At 51.3% G+C, this 24,149-nt stretch overlaps 4 protein-coding genes across 5 annotated transcripts; 2 read left to right on the plus strand and 2 right to left on the minus strand.

Moving 5' to 3' along the window:
* Nucleotides 1-1,392: 1,392 nt before the first annotated feature.
* Nucleotides 1,393-6,214, minus strand: WDR77 (WD repeat domain 77). The gene is made up of 10 exons (XM_014892356.2): nucleotides 5,990-6,214; nucleotides 5,697-5,882; nucleotides 5,236-5,377; nucleotides 5,115-5,164; nucleotides 4,747-4,817; nucleotides 4,314-4,368; nucleotides 4,000-4,071; nucleotides 3,803-3,911; nucleotides 3,453-3,521; nucleotides 1,393-3,115 (listed from the first exon to the last, which is right to left on the minus strand). Exons 1-10 carry the CDS (start codon nucleotides 6,177-6,179, stop codon nucleotides 2,956-2,958), a joined length of 1,104 nt encoding a protein of 367 aa, XP_014747842.1. The 5' UTR covers nucleotides 6,180-6,214; the 3' UTR covers nucleotides 1,393-2,955.
* A 47-nt stretch (nucleotides 6,215-6,261) lies between these two features.
* On the plus strand, nucleotides 6,262-9,210 carry ATP5PB (ATP synthase peripheral stalk-membrane subunit b). 2 transcript variants are annotated; one of them, XM_014892357.2, is made up of 7 exons: nucleotides 6,262-6,412; nucleotides 6,517-6,559; nucleotides 7,009-7,154; nucleotides 7,651-7,814; nucleotides 8,292-8,417; nucleotides 8,558-8,737; nucleotides 9,053-9,210. In XM_014892357.2, exons 1-7 carry the CDS (start codon nucleotides 6,385-6,387, stop codon nucleotides 9,122-9,124), a joined length of 759 nt encoding a protein of 252 aa, XP_014747843.1. In that variant the 5' UTR covers nucleotides 6,262-6,384; the 3' UTR covers nucleotides 9,125-9,210. The 2 variants fall into 2 exon arrangements, with proteins under 2 accessions (XP_014747843.1, XP_088036345.1); XM_088180219.1 differs by having other exon boundaries at nucleotides 6,279-6,412; nucleotides 6,517-6,919.
* Nucleotides 9,211-10,075: 865 nt separating this feature from the next.
* On the plus strand, nucleotides 10,076-13,203 carry C29H1orf162 (chromosome 29 C1orf162 homolog). The gene is made up of 6 exons (XM_014892339.2): nucleotides 10,076-10,216; nucleotides 10,923-10,985; nucleotides 11,288-11,387; nucleotides 11,694-11,782; nucleotides 12,215-12,288; nucleotides 12,723-13,203. The coding sequence occupies exons 2-6, from the start codon at nucleotides 10,955-10,957 to the stop codon at nucleotides 12,780-12,782; spliced, it is 354 nt and encodes a 117-aa protein (XP_014747825.1). The 5' UTR covers nucleotides 10,076-10,216; nucleotides 10,923-10,954; the 3' UTR covers nucleotides 12,783-13,203.
* An 815-nt stretch (nucleotides 13,204-14,018) lies between these two features.
* ADORA3 (adenosine A3 receptor) lies at nucleotides 14,019-16,531 on the minus strand. Its single transcript, XM_014892336.2, has 2 exons — nucleotides 15,847-16,531; nucleotides 14,019-15,012 (listed from the first exon to the last, which is right to left on the minus strand). Exons 1-2 carry the CDS (start codon nucleotides 16,191-16,193, stop codon nucleotides 14,412-14,414), a joined length of 948 nt encoding a protein of 315 aa, XP_014747822.1. The 5' UTR covers nucleotides 16,194-16,531; the 3' UTR covers nucleotides 14,019-14,411.
* Between the last annotated feature and the right edge of the window lie 7,618 nt (nucleotides 16,532-24,149).

The raw sequence follows: 24,149 nt of genomic DNA on the forward strand, positions 1-24,149 counted from the left end.
CTGCAGCTGCCTCTTCCTCACAAGTTCCTGCTAGGGGAGTGTAACGGAGCTTTAGCTGTAAAGTATTGAACAAAGTCTCTTTATTTATGAGTGCCATTGAACACTAACCTTCTTGCATTAAACATTTCTGAATGTTTTATTACACGTGTGGTCTGACTTTTTGCTTACACGGTCTGTCTGCTGGGGGACTGAGAAGTTTGCATGTCCTTGAAAGAATGGGAAAATGGAGCTCAGCAAGGGTTTGGATTTCAGCTTGCCCAGGGCTTGGTCCAGTTTCTCTGAGCAGTTGCTCAAAGCCTGTGGCCCTTTCAGTGTTTTCAGAAGCCCAGTCCAGGCATGAAGGGCAGCTGAGCCCCAGGAGCTGTGTCACTCACACCCAGCAGGTTGGGCAGGCTGGCAGAGCTGCTATAAATAGTCCTTGGGCTGGAGCCTTCACTAGGGACGAAACTCTCATACCTGTTACAAGCCCCAACTCGAATGCTGTGCCCAGAACTGCAAGCAGTGTGAGCAATGCAAGCAGCAACACAGAAAAGGCTTGGCTGCAGTGGCTGCTTCTCCCCACTCAGAACTGCTGATCTGCATTCTCATCTTCACCCAGCTCTGCCTACAGAAGCAGGCTCTGGGAGGGAGGAAAAGGGTGGGATGTGTGCCTTGGAGCTTTTACTGGAGCCACAGTGGATGTGCCCAAGCGTCCCCAAAGCTTTAGGGTGTGTGGTGCAGGGACAGCTGAGCAAGCCACAGACCCCACAGCATTCCCTGCATTCCTTGGCAGGAGCGGCAAAGGCAGCAAGGAGTGATGTGGGGTTGATTGCTGGTGTTTCTGCTCTGCTGCCCACATGTCCCTGTGCCTTCACTGCAGCCTTGCCAGCACTGGTCCAACAACTCTGAGCCAAGCTGCACCCCAGGAGGGACTCCAGACCTGCTGCTCTTCTGGGCTTCTCTCATGAGAGTGAAAAACCCCAAAAGCAGAGACTCCCTAAGGCAATGAGCACAGCTGGGGCTGTGCTGCCCTGCCCTTGTCAAGGGCAGCTGCTGCCATCCTGTGGCACCACAAACACCTGCCAGATGATAAAGCACTGAGGGTTGTTTAGTCTTTAATTGTAAAAAAAAAGAGTTAATAAATCACCAATGACCTGCTCTCCCTACAGGCTTCACCATCCACGAGTCTCTTGCCATGGACTGTCGTGTTTTGCTCAGGTGTGCCAATATGAGGAACCTAACGTGGCTTAATATCTGACATTTGAACTTTTCAGCTGTGCACGATGGAACCCCAAGTTTGGAGTTTTGGGGAAAAAAAAACAACTTCCTGAAAAGCAGCAGGACCCAGAACCTGCCTTGCACCAGTGCTGAAGAACTGTAGTACCCTGGCATTGAACAGGAATACGGTGAACATTGATTTAAGAACAGTTTTAATATCAGGGACTGAAATCACAACTTGAACTGTGTGGATGATCTCAGCTGGCTCTCCAGTGCTACAGAAGTGGCCCAGTGAAACTTAAACCCAGTTACAAATGAAAACCATCTTCCAAGACACCTTTTTCAGAACCAGCACAAGACCTGTTTCAGTACAGCATCACAGGTCCCTAACAGGGGACTTTGTGGTTCAAGGGGCATTTCTGAGGAAATGTGTCAGTTTTTATCATCATTCACCATTTGTCATACACTGCTGTGAACACCTGTATGACAGAGGAAATTTAAAAAGCGAGGTTCACAGAGAGTATGGGAAAAGTACAGAGCCTGGAAAAATCTTAGTCTGCCTAAAAATTAATTGTGGGCTTTGCACAACTAAACCTATGTGTATGCAGAGATAAAAACTGGAAGCAGTGTACATTTAAGTGCTGCTATCATGCTAAAGAACCAGGGGTAACATTCATTTCAACAGTATTTTTGTTTCATCAGTCAGGACTTGCTTAATTCTGTCTAGGAAATACTAGGCCAGACCAAGCCATAATAGAGCAGCAGCAATGCATGCAGAGCAGTGACTTTCTCCAGGTCAACACGTTCCAGGGAAACAGCTGAGTTAGAAATGTATGTGGTATTTGACAAAAACACCACTATGGGTTCTGTGGGGTCTGGTTTGGGGGGTAGGGCCACGTCCTGTCCCCTCAGTGCCAGCACAAGGAGTCACAAGTGCGTGGATCTGGGGTAGCACTAAGCAGAGTCTGGTACAGGAGCAAGCAAATGACAACTGAAGTCCTTAGTCCAGTTTTCTCCTCACATAAACCTTTTGTTCACAGGTCTTACCCTGAGTAAGTTGCCTTCAGCACAGAGGAGATGACCGTGGTGTCAGAGCACAGCACTGCTCCCTCCTGGCTGCCAGCCCCTGCAGTGGCCTCGGGGCCAGCAGGATTCCAGCCCCAGGAAAGTGAGTGGGATCCTCACTTCCCATCGTGACACAAACACTGGGATGTGACACCAGTGCTCACTCACCAGAGGCCCCATCCCCTCCACCACGTGCTGCACTAAGGACAACGCTGCAACTCTTCCAGCCCTTGAATCCCAACAGGTCTTTCATTCCACCTGATTTACAGAGCAAAAAACTTTGCTCAAGGGTGAGGCTCTCACATCTACCCAACAACAGCCATTTTGCTAACCTTCCCCAAAAGCTTCTATTAATTCCATGGATAGTCTGGAGAACTAAGGAAAGAATCAAGTCTTTTTGACTTTATTTCTTTTTTCATTACACCTAATTCCCTGTCTCTCAAAATCTCCTCTGTGCCTGAAGTCAATCTTTTCTGAGTAAAACCAAAGTCTTTTATTACAGGAGAAGCCACTCCTGAGAAGAGGGTAAAGCTTGGTTTGTAACTAATTTAAGCCTAATTCAAAATTACTACAGGAACCCTCTTAGCCACAAGCTTTGAGGCAGACAACAGAGCCCACTCCAGCTCACACACCTGCGACTTCAGCAGAATCAAAGTGATGCCAGCAAGGAACTTGGACCATGAGTTTATAAAACTATTCTTTTACACAGTTGATTCCAGAAGCTTCACCAGCTGGAAGGGGGACAGTGTGATGTAAAACCTGATGATCCCATCCAACTGTAGTGAGCAAGGCATCATCTGAAGGAGACCAGGACAAGCCTTTTACAAAGTCTCGATGAGATCGGTTTCTGAACCTGGAAAACACCAACACTCCATCAGCCATCAGCAGAGAGTATGTGGGCTTGGCCATCCCTAACTGCTGGTTTGTGAGGATGCTGCTCCTCTATTTAGGAACATTTTCACCTCCAGGTTGCCCAGAAAAACTGTGGCTGCCCCTGCCCTAGAAGTGCCCAAGGCCAGGCTGGACACTGGGGCTTGGAGCCACCTGGGATAGTGGAAGGTGTCCCTGCCCATGGCAGGGGGTGCAATGAATGATCTTTAAGGTTTCTTCCACCCCAAATCATCCTGTGTACTAATAATTAACTCAAGAAGACAAGAAAACAGCAATGAGTACATTCTATCTGTACTTACACCTCTGAGAGGTCTGAGTCGAGAACAGCAACTGAACAGTCTTCACTGATGGAAGCCAGTAAGGGTGAACTAGAAAGAGATGAGAGCACAGTTAGAACACACAAATGCAAGAACTTTTAGGGATAAACTTGTGAACAGCAGGATTCTTAGTGATCCTGACCCAGGTACAGCAAATTAACTCACAAAAAATCTTACAGAAGATGTTTTCACCAGCATTTGGCAGGGTGACAGTTTACTCTATTCTCTGCTACAATCTCCTTGGTAAGAAGGCACTCTCATAGGTTTTACTCAGAAATAACTAAAGCTTTTAAGGGGATGCAGTCCCACTTTCTGTCCAGAATCATTCATACCTGTGTGCAGAGAAAGCAAAGCCTGTGATGGCTCGGGTGTGCACAGCAGTGCTCAGGGCAGAGTCAGGATTCTTTGTGTCCACCAGTGCAACTGTTCCACTTTCATCACCTGGGAGAGAGGGAGATTGAAGTTACAGCAAAAACTGTCCTGTGAGAATAAAGGCCTTGATTTGACAGGTGAGAGACCAGATTCTTACCCAAGACAAAGATGTCACTTTTCTGTGGATGCCACATGACTGAGGTAGGGAGGTAATTACAGGCACTGCAAACTGTGAGGGAAGGAACTGGGGTGAGTGTGGAAGGAGGCAGCACAAAGATACTCCTCATCTATCTCACCTACTACTGCATCAAGACAAATGCTTTAAGCTTATTGTACTTCTGTGACAGTGTTAGACCTCCTTAGGCTTTAACAAACACATCACTAGATTTGGAGTTAGAAGTCAGGCATAAAAGAATTTATTTCTTCCAACACAAACTCATGCAGAAGCAGTGGCTGCACACAGAGACATACCAATTCGGGTAGCTGGTTTGGGGCATCTGGTGTCCCAGAGTAAAATTCTGTTGTCCTATAAATCCAAAAGGAATGAGAAGAATTTTACAATTTCTTTGTGGCATAAATTCAGATTCACTGCTGACTCACAGGCAAAATGACCCTGCCTTTTCCTCTGGGTTAAAATGATGCTGTCTTTAAGTGCAGCCTTCAGTCATCCCCAGGACAGAACTAGGAGCTCCCAAAATTTGATACAAACCTGTAGGAATCAGCGTGGTAAACTGATTATAAACTTATCAAACTAACTTACCACTTAAAACTAAACTTATCATTGCAATAATACAGGCAGGCAGGTTGCAACACAAGAGGTGGTTTCTGAGTGCATTAAACTGTAAATACTTAAAGTTAAATCTTATTTTAACAGGGCAGATTTAGACAATAGAGTGAGCTTTACCTCAGCACAGGACAGGAACACAGTGTCCTTACCAGGACAGGAAGCCACACATGTCACTGCATCGGAGTGAGCTACCAAAAGCACAAAAGGATAAAGATGCTCAAAGATTGTATCCAACTTTCCCCCATATTCCCAAGGGCCTCCAGAGGCACAGCAGTTTAACAGTTATGCCCAGACACGGGATAACTTCTGCTCAGCAGCAGCCAACTGCTTCCTACCAAAGTGATGAGTGCCCAATCCAAGCATGGCCACAAGTCCTTGTGCCGGCCCTGAGCTTGAGGGAGCCAGACAAGGGGTTGGGGGAAAGGGTGAAAATGGGATGTAAAGGGACTTATAAAAATGAGAGAGAGGGGTGGGTTGGCACTCACCTCTGTAGGAGTGCAGCACCGTTTGCTCCGGGATGTCCCAGACCTTCACGCTGGGGACAAGAGGGAGCAGTGAGTGCCCAGCACAGCCCGGGCACACGGCTGCCAGGCTGGGGACACTCACCAGAAATCCCTGCCCCCGCTGACAGCCTGGGTGCTGCCAGCCAGGACAGACACTGATGTCACGATGTCATCGTGCTCGTATTTACAGAACTTATTCACGATGAGGCTCTCATTCTCCTCCAGCTCCCAGAGCTCCACGGCACCTGTGGGATGCAGGAAACACCCAGCTCAATGAGAGGGACACCCACCTTTGAGATGGGGAGGAGGAGGAGAGAATGGGGGAAACTCAGCTCAGTGAGAGGGACACCCACCTTTGAGATGGGGAGGGGAAGGAGGGAATGGGGGGCACCCGCCTTTGAGATGGGGAGGGGAAGGAGGGAATGGGGGGCACCCGCCTTTAAGATGGGGAGGGGACGGAGGGAATGGGGGGCACCCACCCCAGCGGAGGAGATGGCACCCAGCCCGGCGGGAGAGGGGACAGACGCACCCCAGCGAAGGATGCGGGACATCCTCATCGCTTACCGGAGTCGGAGGCCACCAGGATGCCCCTGTCCGCCAGCCAGCACACGTCGGCGACCCCCGCCTCGGTCTGCACGCCGGCGGTGCAGAAGCCCTCGCTGGGGGCGCGCCGGGGCTCCGCGAACACCCACAGCGAGCCGGTCCAGCATCGCCCGTTCAGCCCGGAGACGCCGAGCAGCAGGGCCCCGTCTGCGGGAGAGACACGAGGGGAGGCGCGGGGAGCAGCGCGGGGAGCCCCCAGGGAGTGCCCGAGGGTCCCGGGCCCCGGCGAGCCCCCCGCGCCGCCGCCCCGCTACCTGCGCGGTAGTGCGCGCGCTCCAGGTGCCGCTCCATGCAGGCGGGCGCGTTGGGCGGGATGTTCCACTCGGGGGCGGCCTCGGCCTCGGGCTCCCCATCCAGCGAGGCCGCGGGCGCCGCGGTGTCGGGCGGGGCGGGCGGCGGGGCCGCCTGGGGCAGCGGCAGCGGCGGCGGCAGCGGCTCCTCCATGGCGGCGGCGGCGGGGCCGGCGGCGCCCCCACGTGTCTCCCGCCGCCGCCTGCTCTCGCGAGAGCGCCCGCCCTGCGCCCGCCTTCCCCACGCTCTCGCGAGAGCGCGCCGCCATCTCAGCGCCCGGCGGCGGCGGTCACCGAGCGGGACATCACCCCCGACCGGGACACGGCTCCCCGCTCCTCACGGCCCTGCCCCGCCCGCCATGCTGTCCCGCCTCGTCCTGCGCGCCGGTGAGCCGCGGCAGTGCCGCTGCTGGGGGGAGCGGGGTGGCGGGCGGGGGTGCTTGCTGGCCGAGCTCTGCCCTGACGCGCTCTCTGCCCTCTCGTCCCCTCAGCCCCCGCCGCGCTGAGGGCGCTGCCGCCGCCCGTCGCCGTGGGGTGAGTACCGGGGGAGCCCCTCGCACACCGGCCGCGATTTGTGCTTAAACAGCGTTATTCTGCGGTTTTATTTCTTATTTTCTCATTCATGTTGTGGGAGTATAAAATAGGGACGGTGGGAAGGAACTTCTGGAGGTTATCTAGTCCCACCCACTTCCTGAAAGGAGGTGTGTCCAGCAAATGCCACCTTCTTTGAATCGCGGACTAGTTCGGGTCTGAAAGGACCTTAAAATTCATCCAGTTCCACCGGCTGCCGTGGACAGGGACACCCTCCACTAGCGCAGGTCCAGCCTGCCCTTGGACACTGCCAGGGATGGGGCAGCCAAGCTTTTCTGGGACCCTGTGCCCGAGCCTCACCGGGTACTTACTTATTTAATTGGAAATGTGTTTGACTATTTCTGTCTATTTTTAAATAAGAATAATAATTGGAATGTTCTACTTTTTCACAGGGTGTTGCACACCACAAGACCACTACACACAACTCAGCAGAGTTTGGCTCCTGTGCCACCTCTGCCTGAGAAGGGAGGAGAAGTTCGTCATGGTTTGATCCCTGAGGAGTTTTTCCAGTTTCTCTACCCTAAAACAGGAGTCACAGGTTAATATAGACTTTTACCATTTTTAGTTATGCTTTTGTGGTTCTGTTCACCAGTGCTGGCTGCTGAAAAGGTAAAGTGTTATTGAAAATGAGTATTTTGCATGTGCAGGTTGTGAAGAGCAAGCCAGTGCAGGACTCCTGGCTCTAGAGTTAGACACCTAATGATTGAAAGAATTCCATGAGCTTGATTTTATAAAAAGGTTTAGTTGCCTCCATCCTTAAAACGTATAAACAGGGAATTCTGAATGAATATGAACGTGTTTCTGAATGAGCAGAAGCAGCAGGTCCCATATCAGGTGCAAGCTACTTTCACTTCTAGTGAGATTCCTTGTGGCACCTTTCCCAGATGGAATTGTGGCTCTGCTTTTTTGTCCTGGTAAAATGGAACACATCTTCTTGACCTTGTGAGCCTTTAAAGGAGTTTCCTCTTAGGTACTTGAGTGTGTTGAGCCTTGTTATGCTTTGTACAAGTAATGGTGCTTTATTTCTTCTGTAGGGCCCTACATGCTGGGCACTGGCCTCCTGCTCTACCTCCTTTCCAAGGAGATCTACGTCATTAACCACGAGACAGCAGCAGCTGCCTGCATACTCACAGTCATCGTTTATGGCATCAAGAAATTTGGGCCTGGTGTCGCAGCTTTTGCTGACAAACTTAATGAGGTAATGAAGGAAATGTAATTGGACTTCGCAGTCGTTAGTAAGGAATGGTTTTGTTGAAGTACAAACTGGCAGAGGGCAGGGTCAGATGGGATGTTGGGAAGGAATTCTTCCCTGTGAGGGGTGGGAAGGCAGAGGTTGCCCAGACAAGCTGTGGCTGCCCCTGGATCCCCAGGAGCGTCCAGAGCCAGGTTGGACATTGGGGCTTGGAGCAGCGTGGCACAATGGAAGGTGTCCCTGCCATGGTAGGGGGTAGGATTGGATGGGATTTAAGTCCCCTTCCAGCTCAAACCATTCTGGGATTCCATGACTGATTGTGGCCCTTCATTCTTCTCTGTTGCCATAACCTCAGCCCTGGCACAGGGCACTTCACACAGATGTTTCTCACAGCTTCAGGCAACATTTCAGGATTAATTGCAGCTCACTTGTTCTCCTTGCATTTGAGTGATTCTGAATCGTGGAGTTCTTTCCTTTTTTCAGGAGAAAATAGCCTCAGCTCTGGCCATGAAGAACGAGGCCATCCAGACGCTGCAGACGGCCATCGAGGAGGAGAAGAAGGAGCAGTGGAGGGCAGAAGGCAGCAGTTACCTCTTCGATGCCAAGAGGGTGAGCAGGGCAGCCCTGCTGGGCTCTGTGCAGGGCAGCCCTGCTGGGCTCTGTGCAGGGCAGCCCTGCTGGGCCCCTGGCACCCTGCCCAGAGCTTGTTCTGCTGCCAGATGTGAACCTCTTGTCTCGTGCTCCTGCAGAACAACATCGCCATGCTGCTGGAAACCAACTACCGGGAGCGCCTGCTGATGGTGTACAACGAGGTGAAGAAGAGGCTGGACTACCAGGTGGCCATGCAGAACCTGAAGCGGCAGAAAGAGCAGGACCACATGATCCAGTGGGTGGAGAAGAATGTTGTTCAGAGCATCACACCTCAGCAGGTACTTGCTGGGTTTGACCTGCTTTTCTTTTCAGCCTGCACAGAGATTTGCTGTTCAGGGATCCTGGCTCATGAGCTGGTGGGTGACCTTGGCCAGGGGTGGGACTGGGTGAGCTTTGAGGTCCCTTCCAACCCAGACTTTCTGGAATTCCATGAATCTGTGCTTTATTGGATGTGAATCTCTGACTTCATGAGCTATAATGGCATCCCTCTGAATCAGTAACTTAGAGGTCTAAAAAGGTTTATCTAAAATGCACTTGGATGTATATTTTGTGTGTTGAAACATCTCCTGAAGGCCGTTTCCTGTCTCTTGCAGCAGAAGGAAAGCATTGCCAAGTGCATCCTGGACCTGAAGGCGCTGTCCAAGAGCGCCCACGCAGCTGTGTGAGCAGTCTGAGCCCACTGACATGTCCCAATACCTCCTGTTGGAAACTGTATGACTCTAAAATATCATTAAACAGACAAAAAAACTCCTCTGCTGTCTTTCACTAGCAACAGTCCCTGCCTGTTTGTTTCTGAAGTCACTGCATGGTCACACCAACCACTACAGCTGGTTTATGGTGGGGGATGATTTGAAACCACAGTGTGTGAGATCCTGTTGGATTCCCTGGTTGGTCACAAACATTTCCGAGGATACAAAAGAAAGTTGTGGTGCTGAAACTGATCCCTGCATTAGAATTCAGAGTGACAGCAGCCCCAGATACTGGCTGTCCTTGTACACATGTTCTAAAATCAGGGTGATTTGTGCTCCCATTCACCTGGCCCAGTGCTTGGAGGAGCTTTGAATGAATGTTCTTGTTCTCTAAAGCTGCTGGAAACCCCCTTTCACTATAAAGCGTCATGTAGTGCTGAAAGAGTTGGGTTCTGGGAAAAGAATGAGCAGGCAGGAAATGCATCGACAGCTCCTGAAAAAACTTCCCTCAGCTGACTGTGTCAGTACTCAGTTTAAAACAGGGAAATGGGTAAGTTTTTTCCAGAGGAATAAATTCATTTTCTTTTTGTAGGAAGCTTTTCCCTGAAGGAATTTGTTAAAACTCAATAATCCCAGCAAAGCACACACAGGAATAAACTCCTCCTGTGTGATTGATGTAGTCCATAAAGCCGAGTGGGCAGACTGGGGGGTGCCTGCAATCCCATTTCTCAGTGGGGTTAAGAAACAGGGTTTTCTTACACCTCAGTACATCAGTTCACCAAAATGGTGTTATTTAGAGACAAGAACTTGAAGCCAACCTAAGCTGAAGCTGCCTTACTTTTTTTAGATTAACAGTTCCAGAAAATGCAGGTGTCTTTCATGGTTTCCTGTTTCTTTCAATTTAAATAATGAAAAAGTGAAGTTGCTTAACTTCCACAATTGTGCAAGCCCACATCTGATTGACATCTGAGCTTTTGACTGGTGTGACAGATGCTTCTCACAAAGCAAGTGGTTAAACTCGTGTGCTGACATCTGGGGAGTTTTCCAGCAGCACTTCCATGGTGGGAGGTAAGATGGAGCTGTTTCGTTTCTTGTTTCTTTCATTATTGCAGGCACAGCACCCTGTGAGGTTTGGTGTGGGAAACTGGGAGGTTTCATGGTTTGACTCCTCTGGAATGTGGCAACAATGAGATGCAGTAGGAATAGTGGCAGCAGCAGAGAACAGGGTGTTTATTTTCATGTTGTAATATTTTCACATTATTCACAATCCACAGTTTACAAAGCATGTGGTGAGAAATGCCAGTGGAGGGGTTTTGTAGTAGAATATCAGTAAGAATCTTTAAGATTCCACACCCAAATTTGAGAAGTAAGGTTACTGTTCCTGTTTTGGTGGGAAAAGTCAATTTAACTTAAACAAAAAACATCAAGGGAGGAACTTTTCAAAGCTGCTGCTGATTATATAAATGTTTATAAGGATTTAGCTGCTGCAAAAATCACCCTGTAGGTGCTTTTTAGTTATTAAATATCCTCAATTTTCTGGTGGAGAAGGCACCATGCCTGTCAGGGAGCAGTGAACTCCTGTGCTCAGGAACAAGGCACTGGGAATGGGTTGATGCTGAGGAACTGCCAGGTTTGAGTGGCTTTGTGCCCCTTTTATACATTTCCAAGAAATGGATAAAAACTAAATCAAGTCTTTTGAGTTAGAAGAGGATGGCAGGTTTGTTTTGCTGATCTGTAAATGTATATAAATACAATTCTTTTCCCTTCCTTTCAGTTTCTCTTCGTGTCAGTTAATGCTCTGAGAGAATGGGAGGCTCTTCCTCAAAACCAACTCCAGGTATTTTATTTGTTAAGGAATTTCCTTGGCTGCAGTGTTGCTGTCTGAGGAGATGAGCTGGCCCAGGGGCTGCTGTGGGGGAGGCTCAGCACAGGGGGTGTTTGGGGAAGAACTGCATGGCTGCAGAGGCTGCCTGGCACAGTCACCACCTGAACAGGAGAATTTTCCTGTCTGGTGGTTCTGCTTTGTCAGACAGACCATACAGACACAGCCCTCATGTGGTTCTAGTTCCTTGTAGTACTACTGGAGAGACGTGCACGTCTTAAAACAAGCTGTGATTATTTTTTTTTTTTCTATTGCAGCTACACCAGAACCCATTTCCACTACTACCACTGTCCCCACCACTGTCCACACCCCTACAGCTGATTTCAAAGCTGCAGAAGTCAGATGCTGGATTAATAAGTAAATGCTGCACTGTTTTTTTCCTGATTTCAAACCCAGAGTTCCCTCAGACTGCAGCCTCCTGCAGGGGAAGGGTTATATATCACATATTTAACATCTTGGGGGGTTAAAATTTGGTTAGAATTTCCTTGTCTGTGCACTGGATGGGTGATTGCTACAGATGCTCAGTGCAGGTACACGCATTAATCTCATGGGGCTGGGCATAGATATTACAATTCATAAAGTTTGGTGAGTTTGAGCACTACTGATGTTTCAATCCCTCTGTTGAAACTGGGGATTTTGACAGGATTTTCTGTGTATCAACAGCAATGAAATACTGTACCTGTCATTGGCCTTCATCTCTGGCATCCTCCTGACTGTCCTGGTTTTTGGAATCATCCTCCTCTTCAGGAAAAGTGAGTGACACAGTCGAGGGCATAACAGCAGAGTCATGGTGACTGCAGGAGTTACTGAGAAAGTGGCTCTGGTAATGTCTGCCTTGAATAACTGTGTGTTGGTAACAGCTCATCCTTGGCAGTAACTCCTCATGAATCATCCCAGCCGTGTTTTCAGGAAAGAATTCACTTTGCCACTGATGAGTTGTGGGGGTTTTTGTTGGTTGTGCTTTTCTCGTCCTAACCCTGACCACACTGAATTCCTCAGTCCCTTTCATCCTGGCCACTTCCAACAGGTGGGCAGGCACTGGGTAGCCCAGCCTGGCACTTTGCTGTGCAGGTGTGTCACAGAGGTTACACATCACCTGTCAGTCACCCCTCTCCAGCCTCCCCTGCACTGCTGCCTCCAAGCACAGTGCAAACAGCTGACACTGGGATCCCTTTCCTTCCTAGGTTATAAAAGATCCCACCAAAATTTACAAGAGGAAACTTTCTCCCACGTGCCAGCTGAGGAATATTTTACCCAGGTAAGTGTCACAACTGTAATTCCTAATGCTTTATGCAGATATTTCACATTCTTGATAGTGTGGTAAATACTAATTTGGGGTGGGAGGGAGAAAAGTCACCTTTGAGACTTGACTGTTACTCAGCAGTTCTTTTGACAAGGACCTTCAGGAGTTCTGGGACTTAACTAAACCACTGACTAGGAAGGTTAGGAGAAATTTTTTAAAGGTCAGTTTCCTCTGTGATATTAATTCTTTGGAAGCCCCTAAAGGAGACTCAACCCAGAGCCCTGAGCCACACTGACCAGTGGGATGAATCAGCATTTACCAATTTCCCCCAAGCAAGGACAGGCTGCTCATGGTGTGTAGTGTTGAGGACGAGTTAGAAGTGGGAAATTCCTGCTGACTTGCAGTGCCTGTGCACTCTCTAATATCTGTGACTTCTCTCACATCCCCAGGATGAAGTGACCTACAGCACTCTGGTCTTCCAGCAAGGCAGGACACCACTGCCTGTGTGATGAGGATGTTCCAAATGAAATAAAAACGTTCCCACTCTCTGGACATGAAAAGCCACGAGGATGTTACACCATGGAAATGCCCCCATGCCCTCTGTAACACAACTCTTTTTGTAGTTATGATGGGAAACTGTCTCCTGTCCAAACTGGCTGCTACTGGCTGTGGGCAAATGGAGAGTTGCTCTACAGGATTTCCTCATCTGTAGAAATCTCCCTGCTCTTGTAAAGTTTCCGTCTGAGAGAGCTACCAGAGAGTTGAGAAATGAAAATGTTTCTCTGCCTCTATCCACGTCCGTGTCCTTGTGTTTCCCTGTTCTGTCACCAACTCTAACATTTTATATTGTTGGTTTTTTTTAATTGCCAAGTGCTCTGCTTAGTTATTTTCTGTAATTGAAGTGATGATAATGAAATGTTTGTATGCAAATCTCTGCTTCCTGGGTGGGTCCCATAAAAGAAATGCACAATCACAGCGTGACAACCAAAATTTCTGGAAATGTTCATTCACGTGTTATTACCCACAGCGTTGTAAGTGCAGTGTAAAAATCGTTCCCTTTTCAGGACCGGGGGTGATTTCCCGCGGGTGGCTGTGCCAGAGCAGCGGGAGCAGGGCTGGAGGTGCCACCTGATGGCAGCAGCCAGCCGGGGATGGATGGCACTGCCTGGGCTTCCCCGTGCTGCTGCCGTGCCTCCAGCCGCCCAGCAGGGCTCCAGCTCTGCTCCCTGAATCGGGGCTGTGTCAGCTGTGGTGTGTGGACACACTGTTAGAAAGCCAGAAAAGTTACAACCTGAGGAATATTTCAGGCTGGAGCTTTTCAGCTTCATTCGCAGGCTGATAAACTGGTTCTAGCTTCAGCTGGGGAGAAATTCTCCCAGGATGATAATCCAGTCAAAACAACATGAAATCTGGTGAAAAACAGCCTGGAATTCACAATAAAATTAACACCTGGTGTTTTCCCATGGGACACATCCTGAGGTACGGTCTCATGGATGTTTTTCCCAATTATCCAGTGAGCTCCTGTCCTGTCTTAGCTCTCAGTAACATGCTTTCAATACTGGCTGGCTGTTCAATGAAGTTGGTCCATGTGTGGTGCTGTTCTTGCTGTCTCTTTTTTTCTCTCTCTGGTGCAGGAACCACAGTGGTGTAACAATTACTGACACTTCTGTGCCATCCCAGGCAGGACACTGACTGAAACTGGGCAGGTTCCTTTGATTGTCATGGGAGGACTCAGGAGGCCAAAATAATATAAAATCCATCTACTATTTATTATTACTCATGAAAATGTGACAACACTGGCTGAAGCACAAGCTGACCAGACTGAAGTTTAGTCTGAAAGGACAGACAAGACAAACGGTGTGAGAACAGTGAGTGAGCTTATGAGCTGCTGGATTATGAACAGCAAAGAACACATCCTGCTTTTCCATCAACTCAACCAATCCTCATGTTAAAAAACTCAAAACCCCCAACTAGACAAAATTTCCATCTTCTGTGTTTAGAAATTATATTACATGAAGACATATATTCACATACAGCTTTAGAGCAGCTTCAGATCCACAGGTTGCTGCAGTTTCCCAAGAGTTTCTTAGCAAAGCTTTATCAATGCTCTGGTACCCACTGGCAGATGCAACCTTTATTCATGACTGTGGGTCTGTTGTTTGCTCTGTAAGGTCTGGGTCTGGTTTTTTGCACAAGATATAGGTCCTTAAAATTAAAAGGTATGTGGTTTTGAACTTCTTTATCTTGTAGGCATAGATAATGGGGTTCATGGCAGAATTGGCATGGGATAAGAGGATTGCCAAGTAAATCAAATATGGAGGGATCTTAGACTCGGGGTAAAAATAGGAAACACAGTTTATAATGCACAGAGGCAGCCAGGAGATTGCAAACAGGAAGAGAACAAGTGCGAGAGACTTGGCTGTCTTGAACTCCTGGCCATAGAAAGCCCCAGCCCCTCTGACACTGGTCCCTTGGCTGAGCTTTGTGTGGATGATGTAGAAGATCTCAGCATACAGAGCACACATGATGAGCAGGGGCACGAGGGTCCATGTGAAGAAGCAGAAATAAACCATGTAATCCATCCTCATCACGGCGATGAACCGGCACCTCAGGGGGCTGGAGCTCCTGGGCTCTGCCTGGTTCCAGCCAAACATGGGCACGAGCCCTCCCAGCAGGGACAGCGACCAGCACAGCCCCAGGGCCCACCAAACTCTCCTCTCTGTAGTGATTATTTTATATCTGTAGGGGAAGAAATCCCAGGTCGTGTTAAAGAGAAGCGTTTTAAAGTAGTTAAGGATGAACTCTCCTGTTCAGGTACTGCAGGATCACTGTCAGAAAATGAAGCATTAACTTTTTTTTGTGAGGAAATCAAATTTTATCTTGAGACAAGCCCCAACACTTCATTTGTAGCAGTTACTTTGCAGCATCAGGAAGAACTCTGCTTAAGTTCCTTTCTTTAAAATTGGATGTTTAATCTACTTTATTCCTTGTTTCATTATGATCTTAGTTCTCCTCTTGCCAGGATATTGCTTTGCTGCTGTTGGCAGTCCTATCTCATTTCTTGGCTTCCTTGGGTGTACCTTCCTCTTTTTATTTGGTTTATGCCATTTGTAGGGCTAAAATTCATTCCTCGGCTTCATAGGTCCTGTCCCATTATAAAATACAATTTCTTGGATGCTTGAGGTTATGCTTTGCTTTTTTAGCTTGTGTACTTTTCATTTAAATATAAACAGTGAGTGACTTCAGTTAACTCTTGATAAGTTTGTTACTACTTTTGTATTTTCAGCTAATACTAAAAGGAATTTTATTTAAAAGACAAGCTCAGAGAGCTAAAAAAAACCCCACAACACACTCAGCATCCTGTGCAATTAACCAAAGTGCTGAAAATTCAAGTTTGCTCACAGACACATCCTGTGACCATATTCTGATCAGTGATAACCCCTGAGAACACCGAGCTGCTCGTGAGCACCCCCGGGTCTCTGGAAAGTTCATCTCAGGTGGGCTTGGGGCACGAGCATCCACTGCAAGTATTGCAAGGTTAGAGAGGAGGGCAGAGGAGTGGGGCAGCCTCACCTGGTGGGCAGCTTGACCCGCAGGTACCTGTCGATGGCGATGGCCAGCAGGGACAGGATGGAGGCGTTGGTGAACACCACGAGCAGGCAGCACACGAAGAGGCAGCTGTAGGCGGGCATGGCGATGCCCAGGCTCACCACGATGGCCAGGGGCATGACCAGCAGCCCCACGGCGACGTCGGCCAGCGCCAGGGACGCGATGAAATAGAGCGTGGTGTTCTGCAAGGCCTGCAGCCTCACCACCCAGATCACCAGCACGTTGCCCAGCGTGGCAAGCAGGGCCACCAGGCACTCGGTGCCGATGTAGATCCCGTCCAGGCTGCTCAGGGCCAGGCTGCTGTTTGGCATCGTGAGCTGCTGCAGCTGCTCCTGCCCCGGCTGCGGCTGCGGAAGGAAATGTGGGCATCGATGGCCACGTGTGGGACCTGCAGTGGCTGCTGCTCGTCCCAGAGATTGTCCAGCGTCCAAACCTCTGTGCTATTCCATGTCCTCAGCACTCGGGCGGCAAACCAGCTGCAGATATCTCAGCATCCAGGAGCCCTTTCTCTGTCTGGAGACCCCTCCTGAAGCTCACTGCATCCCTTCAGCAGCCTCGAGTCAGCAAAGTGCCCTGGGAAGATGTTTTGAAGGGACAGCGTGGGAAATCTTCCACAGTCCTTCTTATCGTCAACTTATAAAGAAATAATTTTACAGGTTCCTCTTTCAAGCTGTTTTAGAAGCGCAAAAATGTCAACAGCAGTTGGCTGCAAAGCTGCCACTTATCAGTCCAGTTAATCTCTCCAGTCAGTGTCACAACTGAGGCAGCTCAGGGGTTTGGAAGGAAGCTGCATTAAAAACGAAAGGATCCCGAGTGGAGGTGAGGACAGGGCGAGGTCACTGCTGTCAGCAGCGTGGGGAAAACAGACTTGACTTGGGGAAAAAATAATTCCCAATAAAATCAGAGCAGGATAACAAGAAAGAAAATCAAGTTATAAAGGCAGAGGGCAGGTGCTGGAGCAGACACTCATCCTGTGAGAGCGCCCTGAGCCAGCTGGAGCTGGAGGATGGAGCAGCCCCTGTGCAAGGGGCATTCCAGCAGCACTCAGATTCAACAGCTCTGCATCTGCCCATCCTTTTTCCTCCGAAGGCAGGGGCTCTTCTTTGGGGACGCTGTGGGGACGCTGTGTCCGAGGGCGATGCCACCGAGCCCAGGTGGGGCAGAATGGAGGGGGTTCTGCCCGGCACCCCCTGTTCCCCCAGGTTCCTGCCGGGGCAGGCACAAGGTGTTCTGATGCTCTTCAGGTGCTTCCTCACCAGGCTGCACGTGTTTCCTGTCCTAGCCATGACAGAGCCAGGCTGCTGGGCCGGGTGGCTCCTGTGTCACCACGGCAGGATGAACCTGTGCGCTCCTGCTGTCCCTGCCCCGCATGAGCCCGGGGGTGCTGTGGCTGCTGCATCCCTTCCTCGGGCCCTGCATCCTCACTCGGGGCAGCCGGCCCTTCTCCCAGTGCCCTCGCTCAGCCCCAGGCTCAGGAAACACAGGGCTCGAGGTTTTCACAGCTTGCAAAGCGATTAAACGCTCCCTGAGCGCGGTGTGAGCCCAGCCCGAGGTGCGGCTCAGGAGAGCCCAGCCCTGGCCGTGCCTCCAGCCAAAGGCAGCGAGCAGGAGCAGGAGCAGATTCTGCCTTTGGTGCAGATCAGGATTCCAAGGAGTATTTTTAGGTCCCGTTATTGAGCCGAGCAGCGGCTCCAGGAGCAGCCCGGCCCGGGCAGGTTGGGCTCAGAGTCCCGTGTGGCACAGCCCGGGGATGTCACAGCCAGATGGGGTTAAAGGCTTTGGGATCCCGGTCCCCGAGCTCTTGATGGTTTTGCCATTTAAAGGCTGTGCTCGTTTCTTGGATGGCTCCAGAGAAAGGCTTCCAGCTATTCCCGAGAGATCCTCCTACATCCTGGTGAGATAAGGATCAGGAAGGGAAGGTCTCTGCAATCTCAGCTGCAGCTTTGAGCACAGATTCCCTTTTCACTTTGGGGGTGGAGGGGAGGAGAACAAATTTGCTAGAAAAAAATTATTTCTAAATGACACACAGAAAAAAAATATCCCACAACAATGATCTTATCGTGTGAGTCAACAGCCACGTCTGCTGTGTTCTGGTGGGGCTGTAAAACCCTGGCAGGGAGGGCAGAGCAGCCTCCTCGAGGGCAGCGCTGTGAGCAGAGCCCTGCCTGGTCCCGGCTGTCCCTGAGCCTGTGCTCACACTGTGCCAGGCTGGCCCTGTGCTGCCCTCCTTGCTTTGGGACATCGTGTCCCCTCTTTCCTTACATCCCAGCAGCTCCTGCTCCTGTGCCAGGAGGTGTGGAGGAGTTTTCTTCTCGATTTCAAAATTTAATGTTTACAGGGAAAAGCCCCAAGCAAGTCATACACCAAGCGGTGGCGAGTGGTGAGTTCTGTCCTGGCTCTTCCCTGCCTGGGAAGGAAGTGAAAGCAGGGCAGAGAGAGGATGTGAGTGTGGAGCAGAATTACATCTGGTGTGACAGAGCGACTGCGGGCTGGAGAATTCTGAGACAGAATGAGAAGCTGGAGCCTGGTGTGGGGGACGATGTCCTGCTACTGTGCCTCAGTTTCCCCTTCCAAGGTAACGGGGGGTTAATCTGGTCTGCACAGAGCTGAGAAGGGCTGGACAGGAGCAGGACCCTTTTGGTTTCCCTCTGAAACTCCACATTTGGGATTTTTTCACCTGGCCCTCCAATGGGGGCACAGTGATGTTAGAAAATCACTGCTGGTATTTCTCACAGGCATAAACCTGAAGAAACCCCTGAAGAAACACACAGCTGTGCTGAAAGGCAAAGTTCACTGTCCTTAGAATGCAGAGTTGGTTCCAAAGATGATTTCAGCTGCTGTCAAGAGCAAATTGTCAGAGGAGAATCAGCTCTGGAAAGCTCCTCTTCCCTTCCACATCCCATTCCCTGAGCTTGAGCTGTGCTGGGGCTCGGGTTCTCCTGGTGATTCACCAGGACTGCCAGGAGAGGTGCCAGGGCCTCTTGGCTGCTGTCTGCCCTCCAGTGCAGCACGGGCAGAGCCTCAGCCCCAGCCAGCCCTGGATGTTACAGAGAGCAGGGCAGGACAGCAGGGAGCGTGTGGCACCCCTGGCAGGGACCCCCTGTCCCTCCTCCCCGCTCCTCTCCCGCTGTCCCCTGCTGGGTGGGGTGGGACAAAACCCTCTCCTGGCTGGGCAGGGACAGTGCCAGGGGCGTCTCCTGCCGGGTGGGCTTCCCCTGTCCCGAGCAGGCTGCGAGCTCCTGCAGCTGCCTTGGGAGGAGCTTTGCTCCTTGTAAGTCCTGGGCTCTGTAAAGCTCCCTGCAGCAGCTGTCTCCTTGTATGGGGATGGCATCTCTGCCCCTGGAATCCCTGCCCATGGCATTTCTGCCCATGGAATCCCTGCCCATGGCATCTCTGCCCATGGAATCCGTGCCCATGGCATCTCTGCCCATGGAATCCCTGCCCATGGCATCTCTGCCCATGGAATCCGTGCCCATGGCATCCCTGCCCATGGAATCCCTGCCCATGGAATCCGTGCCCATGGCATCCCTGCCCCTGGAATCCCTGCCCATGGCATCTCTGCCCATGGAATCCCTGCCCATGGCATCTCTGCCCATGGAATCCGTGCCCATGGAATCCGTGCCCACGGAATCCCTGCCCATGGCATCCCTGCCCGGGGCTGTTCCCTGCGGGCACCCCCGGCCGTTCCCGCTGGGAGCTGCGCTCAGAACTCAGCAGGAGCCGCTGCCATCGTCCTGATTTTACCCTCTGGATTCCCATCCCTTGGTTTTACCCTCTGGATTCCCATCCTCCTGGTTTTACCCTCTGGATTCCCATCCCTTGGTTTTACCCTCTGGATTCCCATCCTCCTGGTTTGCCCGGCTGGATTCCGTGGCTTTGGATTTCAAACCCCGAAGCGCAGGGCTGAGCTGGGTGTGCTGGTCCTGCCGGGCCCGTGCCGGAGGAGCCGGGGGTGCCAATCCAGGGTGGCCCAGTGGCTGCGCTGGGCAGGCGGGGGGGATGCAGAGCAGGAGCTTCCAAACCGCTCCCGCTTGGAGCCCTGGAATTCCAGGTACAAACACGGACAGGGGCTTGAACAAATTAAATTTCTGGGTGTTTTTAAAATGAATGACATTATAGCTGTAGTTTCTGGCAGGTTTTTTGGGGTGTGGCCGTGCAGTGGGTGCAGCTGGCACAGGACCCGTTTGATGCCAGCCCCAGTCTCCGCCAGTCCCGGGTTATCCAGTTCTTCCTGCCCCGCTCTGCTCCTGCTCCCAGCACCCGGGGCTGGCAATGAGGAGTCACACGGCTGCTCTCTGGGAAACGCAGCCTTTTGGAATATTTTATTCCCAGAGCTGCTTCCCCAGCTTGTTGCAGAGCAGTGTGGAGAGCCAGCTCCTGCGTGTGAGGAGAGGAAATCACCTCGGTTCGTGTCTCACAGCTCTGCCAGCCCTGGGAGGTGACAGCAGGTCCGGGATCCCACTGGAGGCTCCTCTGCACAGCACAGAACTTTCCATCCTCGCTCTTCATTAGAGACTGTTTTAAAATTCCATGAAAATGGCATACAATAAATCCTGGGGAGATGAAAGGGAGGTTTGAGCTGGCAGGAGGTTCTTTAGAGAGGCTCTATTTACACAAATTGTCTGGCTGACAGGAGAGAAACTGTTTTGACATTTTGTAAACTCTTCCACTGATAATTTTGCATCTCAGTACAGCAAGGCTGGGGGAGGCAGGACAGGGTGAAACAACAAAGCCAAGGCCCCGAGCTCCCTTCCCAGCTCTTATTTTTGAACACTAGCAAACTATTTAACTGCAAAGCACTGCAAAAGCAGCCTTTCTGTGAAAAGAACGGGAGGAAAGTGCCATTATCTCACTGATGAGCATCCTCAGGAGGGGACACCTGGCACAGGCAGCAGCACTGCCACTGCCCTGTCCCTGGGGCTGGAGAACACAGGGTGTAAAACCCATTTAGCAGCTTCTCCAAATCAGTTTGTCTCCAACAAGGGTGAATGAACACTGCCAGAAATGTGTGGCTCTATCAACCACAAGCAATATATGTGCTTGATATGGAGTCACTGAATTTCTCTGAATTTTGAAAGTTTAGTGACATCTCAGGCTACAAATGTCCCAGATTAAATGAATACTACCAAGGTATTTCCTGAGATTCCTAAGATTTTGGGTTATCCTGTGCAGGCCCAGGAGTTGGATTGATGATCCTTGTGGATCCCTCCCAGCTCAGGATATTCTATGATTCTATGAATATCTTGCTGTAATTTATTTATGATTCATGACTCACTCTCTGACTGGCATTCGTGGACTAATTCATCATTGTCAGCATGACTGGGGGGGGTGAAGCTTATATTTCCTCTGGATATCTTTTAAGTGCTTTTTTCCTGCCTTTATTTCCCTAATCAAACCAAGATCTTATTTATAGTGCTGCCGTTTCTGTCTGGGTAAGCCCAGAGTGGCCCCAATGGCTTAACAGGATTTATTTACTCCAGCTTTACCCGGGTGTAATGAACAGAGGGATTTGGTCCTGTGGCTGCCCTAATCCTCTGAGGTGGAAGCAGAGGCTTTTCCCCGAGGAGCAGCAATTCCAAAGGAACAAATGAAAGCCCACGGGCCCCTGGGGAGGGGGAAGGAGCTGATGGCTCCAAGGCAGAGAGCTGAGTGGTCCCAGTGCCATGCTGGTGCCACAAGGGTTCCTCAGCTGCCTGGTCCCTCTGGCCTGGGCTCTGCAGGGATGCTCAGGGCTTGTTGCTGAGAGCAGAGCAGGAGGAGGGAGGCTCAGGTCCCACAGAACCAAGGGCAGCCAAACACAAAAGTGCCGGCCAGGAAGGAAAACCTTTGGGCCTTTCTTTGATCAAAGATGGATGAAAATAAACCCATTTTCCAGGGAAGTGGTCCTGAGGTGCCTGCAGTGTCCCTGGATCTCAGCTCCCCCGACAGGAAGATGAGCTGGAGGCAGCCGGGCTCTGGTGGCCAGCACGGTCCAGGTTTGCCAGGGAGGCTCTTTAGGAAGGAAGCATTGTTTATACCTTTTTATTTTTAATGGATGTATATTTGGATCCAGCCTTTTCCATGATGGATGGCAGAAATCAAGGCCTCTTTTGTTCTACAATTAACTCTGAGGTGTTTTTTGGTTCCTTAGTGAAATTTATTTTTCCTTACAACAAAACACACACAGAGCTCTCTTTGCTGTAGAAAACTTCTTTCTTAAGGACATTATTGCCAGGATTGCTGCCCTGGCTTGGGAGGAAATAAAGTTTTCTTAAATACTTGCTTCAGCTTTTGCAGCCTCACAATAATGGATCTGGAGTTCACCCCTAAGATTTGTCTGAAGGAATCACAGCACTGCAGTGGAAGGAATTTAACCTGAGTTCCCAGGTAAATAACAACACCATGACCCTGTTGCTGGTGTGAGAGGAGGTTTGGCACTGCCCTCCTGCAGCCCCTGGAGCTGCTGGGCTGGCACCTCTGGGCTGTCACCTCTGGGCTGGCACCTCTGGGCTGGCACCTCTGGGCTGGCACCCTGGGCTGTCACCTCTGGGCTGTCACCTCTGGGCTGGCACCTCTGGGCTGTCACCCTGGGCTGGCACCCTGGGCTGGCACCTCTGGGCTGGCACAGGCACTGCGGGTTTTGCTGAAGGAGCAGCTTGGGAAAGGCACGTGGGGAAGGACGAGAGATAAAGAGTTCTTGTTTGCATCTCCCTGTCACTTGCACTGCCATCCAAACACGCGGGGGTGAAACTGCTGAGCTGGGCTTTGCTGCTTTGGCAGCGGGAAATGAAAGCTGGGCTCGCTCAGGGCTTCCATGGGGGCTGGGAGAGCCCGGGACCAGCACAGGGGGACGGACCTGTGTGAGCTGGGCATGGGCATGGGCATGGATGGGCATGAGCATAGGTATGGGATGGGGATAGGATGGGATGGGGATGGGTATGGGATGGGGATGGGGATGGGTTGGCAGGAACAGGAGATGCCCAGGACACCCAGCACCAAGAGCCCCCAGAGGTGTCTGGAAGATGTCAGGAGAGCCAAGAGCAGCCCCGGGGCTCTCGGGCAGCCCGGCCAGGAGGATGCAGGGCAGCGGGAGGGGCTGCAGCCCGTGCTGAGCTGCCCCTCATCCTGCCCGGGGATGGAGCAGGGAGCGAGAGCCAAGAGCTGCGGGGCTGGGGCCGGTGGTGACAGGAGCCACGGCAGAGCCCGTCAGGCTGGAATGCAGCTCCTCACCACAACACACAGCCCAGGCTGTAAAACAAGCGATCAACTGCTCTGATACCGCTGCGGTTTCTGTAGCTCTGGAAAGACAAGTGGAGATTTCTGTCATTAAGGTAACCTTAAGGACCGGCCCCCATCGCGCCAGGAGCTCGGCTCCCATCCTGCTTTATCAAACGGGACAGCAGCTCCTGGGACCCCTTTTGTGTGTTTAGGGTAAAAGTGAGATCTGGGAGATAAATACCCTCATCCCTGGCGTGCTCCTCGGGAAAACAGCCCGGGAGCTCCATGGCAGCCCTCCCACAGCAGGGGCAGCGCTGGGGACTCAGTGTCACACCCTCCCCTGTCATGTGGGAAGGCACAGCTGGAGGTGGCTGCACAGCTGGCAGTCTGTCCCTGCTCAGGTCACTGCTGGGCTGAGCTCTGTGCTGTCACTCGTTCAGCTTTTCCCCAGTCCCTGCCGTGAATTCTGAGACAATTTCAGTCCGTGAGCCTCAATCCTCCCTGCCCGGGCCGGCTGCTCCTGCAATCCCATCTGCTGAATTTCTCACATCAGATGCAGCAGTTTTATCTCTGCTCACTCCCATTGCCACACTCGGGCTGGGAGACGAGCCGTTGCCAAACGCATCTGCTGTTATTTATGCAAACACTTTCTTTTCAAAGGGCAACAGAGGGAAGTGTTGGGAACCAAAGCACACCCAAGTGTTTGGAGGATGTCGCTGGGGTTTTCAGCTGGGCTGCAGCCACACAGAGAGCACAGCTCAGCTTGTGGGGAGCTCCCAGCTCCACGATTTTGGGTGCAGAAAGGAGACCCGTGTGTGTCCCAGGGTGACCTGCCCGGCCCTGGCACCGCTGGCCCTGCCCAAGGGGAAACAGGGCAGGGTGGCACAGACACAGGACATCCAGGCCTCTCTCAGGCAACTTCCAGTCAAAGTTCCTGAGTCACAGCAGGGGTGGAAGTGACTCATGATCCTCTCAGAGCTGGGCTCAGGCTGTGACACTCAGCTGCTGCCCAAAGGGACCCCGGGTGGCAGTGCTGGGAGGGGAGCTCAGCACTGGCTGTGAGGACACAC

Source organism: Sturnus vulgaris, chromosome 29 (genome assembly GCF_052056855.1).
Source record: "Sturnus vulgaris isolate bStuVul1 chromosome 29, bStuVul1.hap1, whole genome shotgun sequence".
Lineage (NCBI taxonomy): Eukaryota > Metazoa > Chordata > Aves > Passeriformes > Sturnidae > Sturnus > Sturnus vulgaris.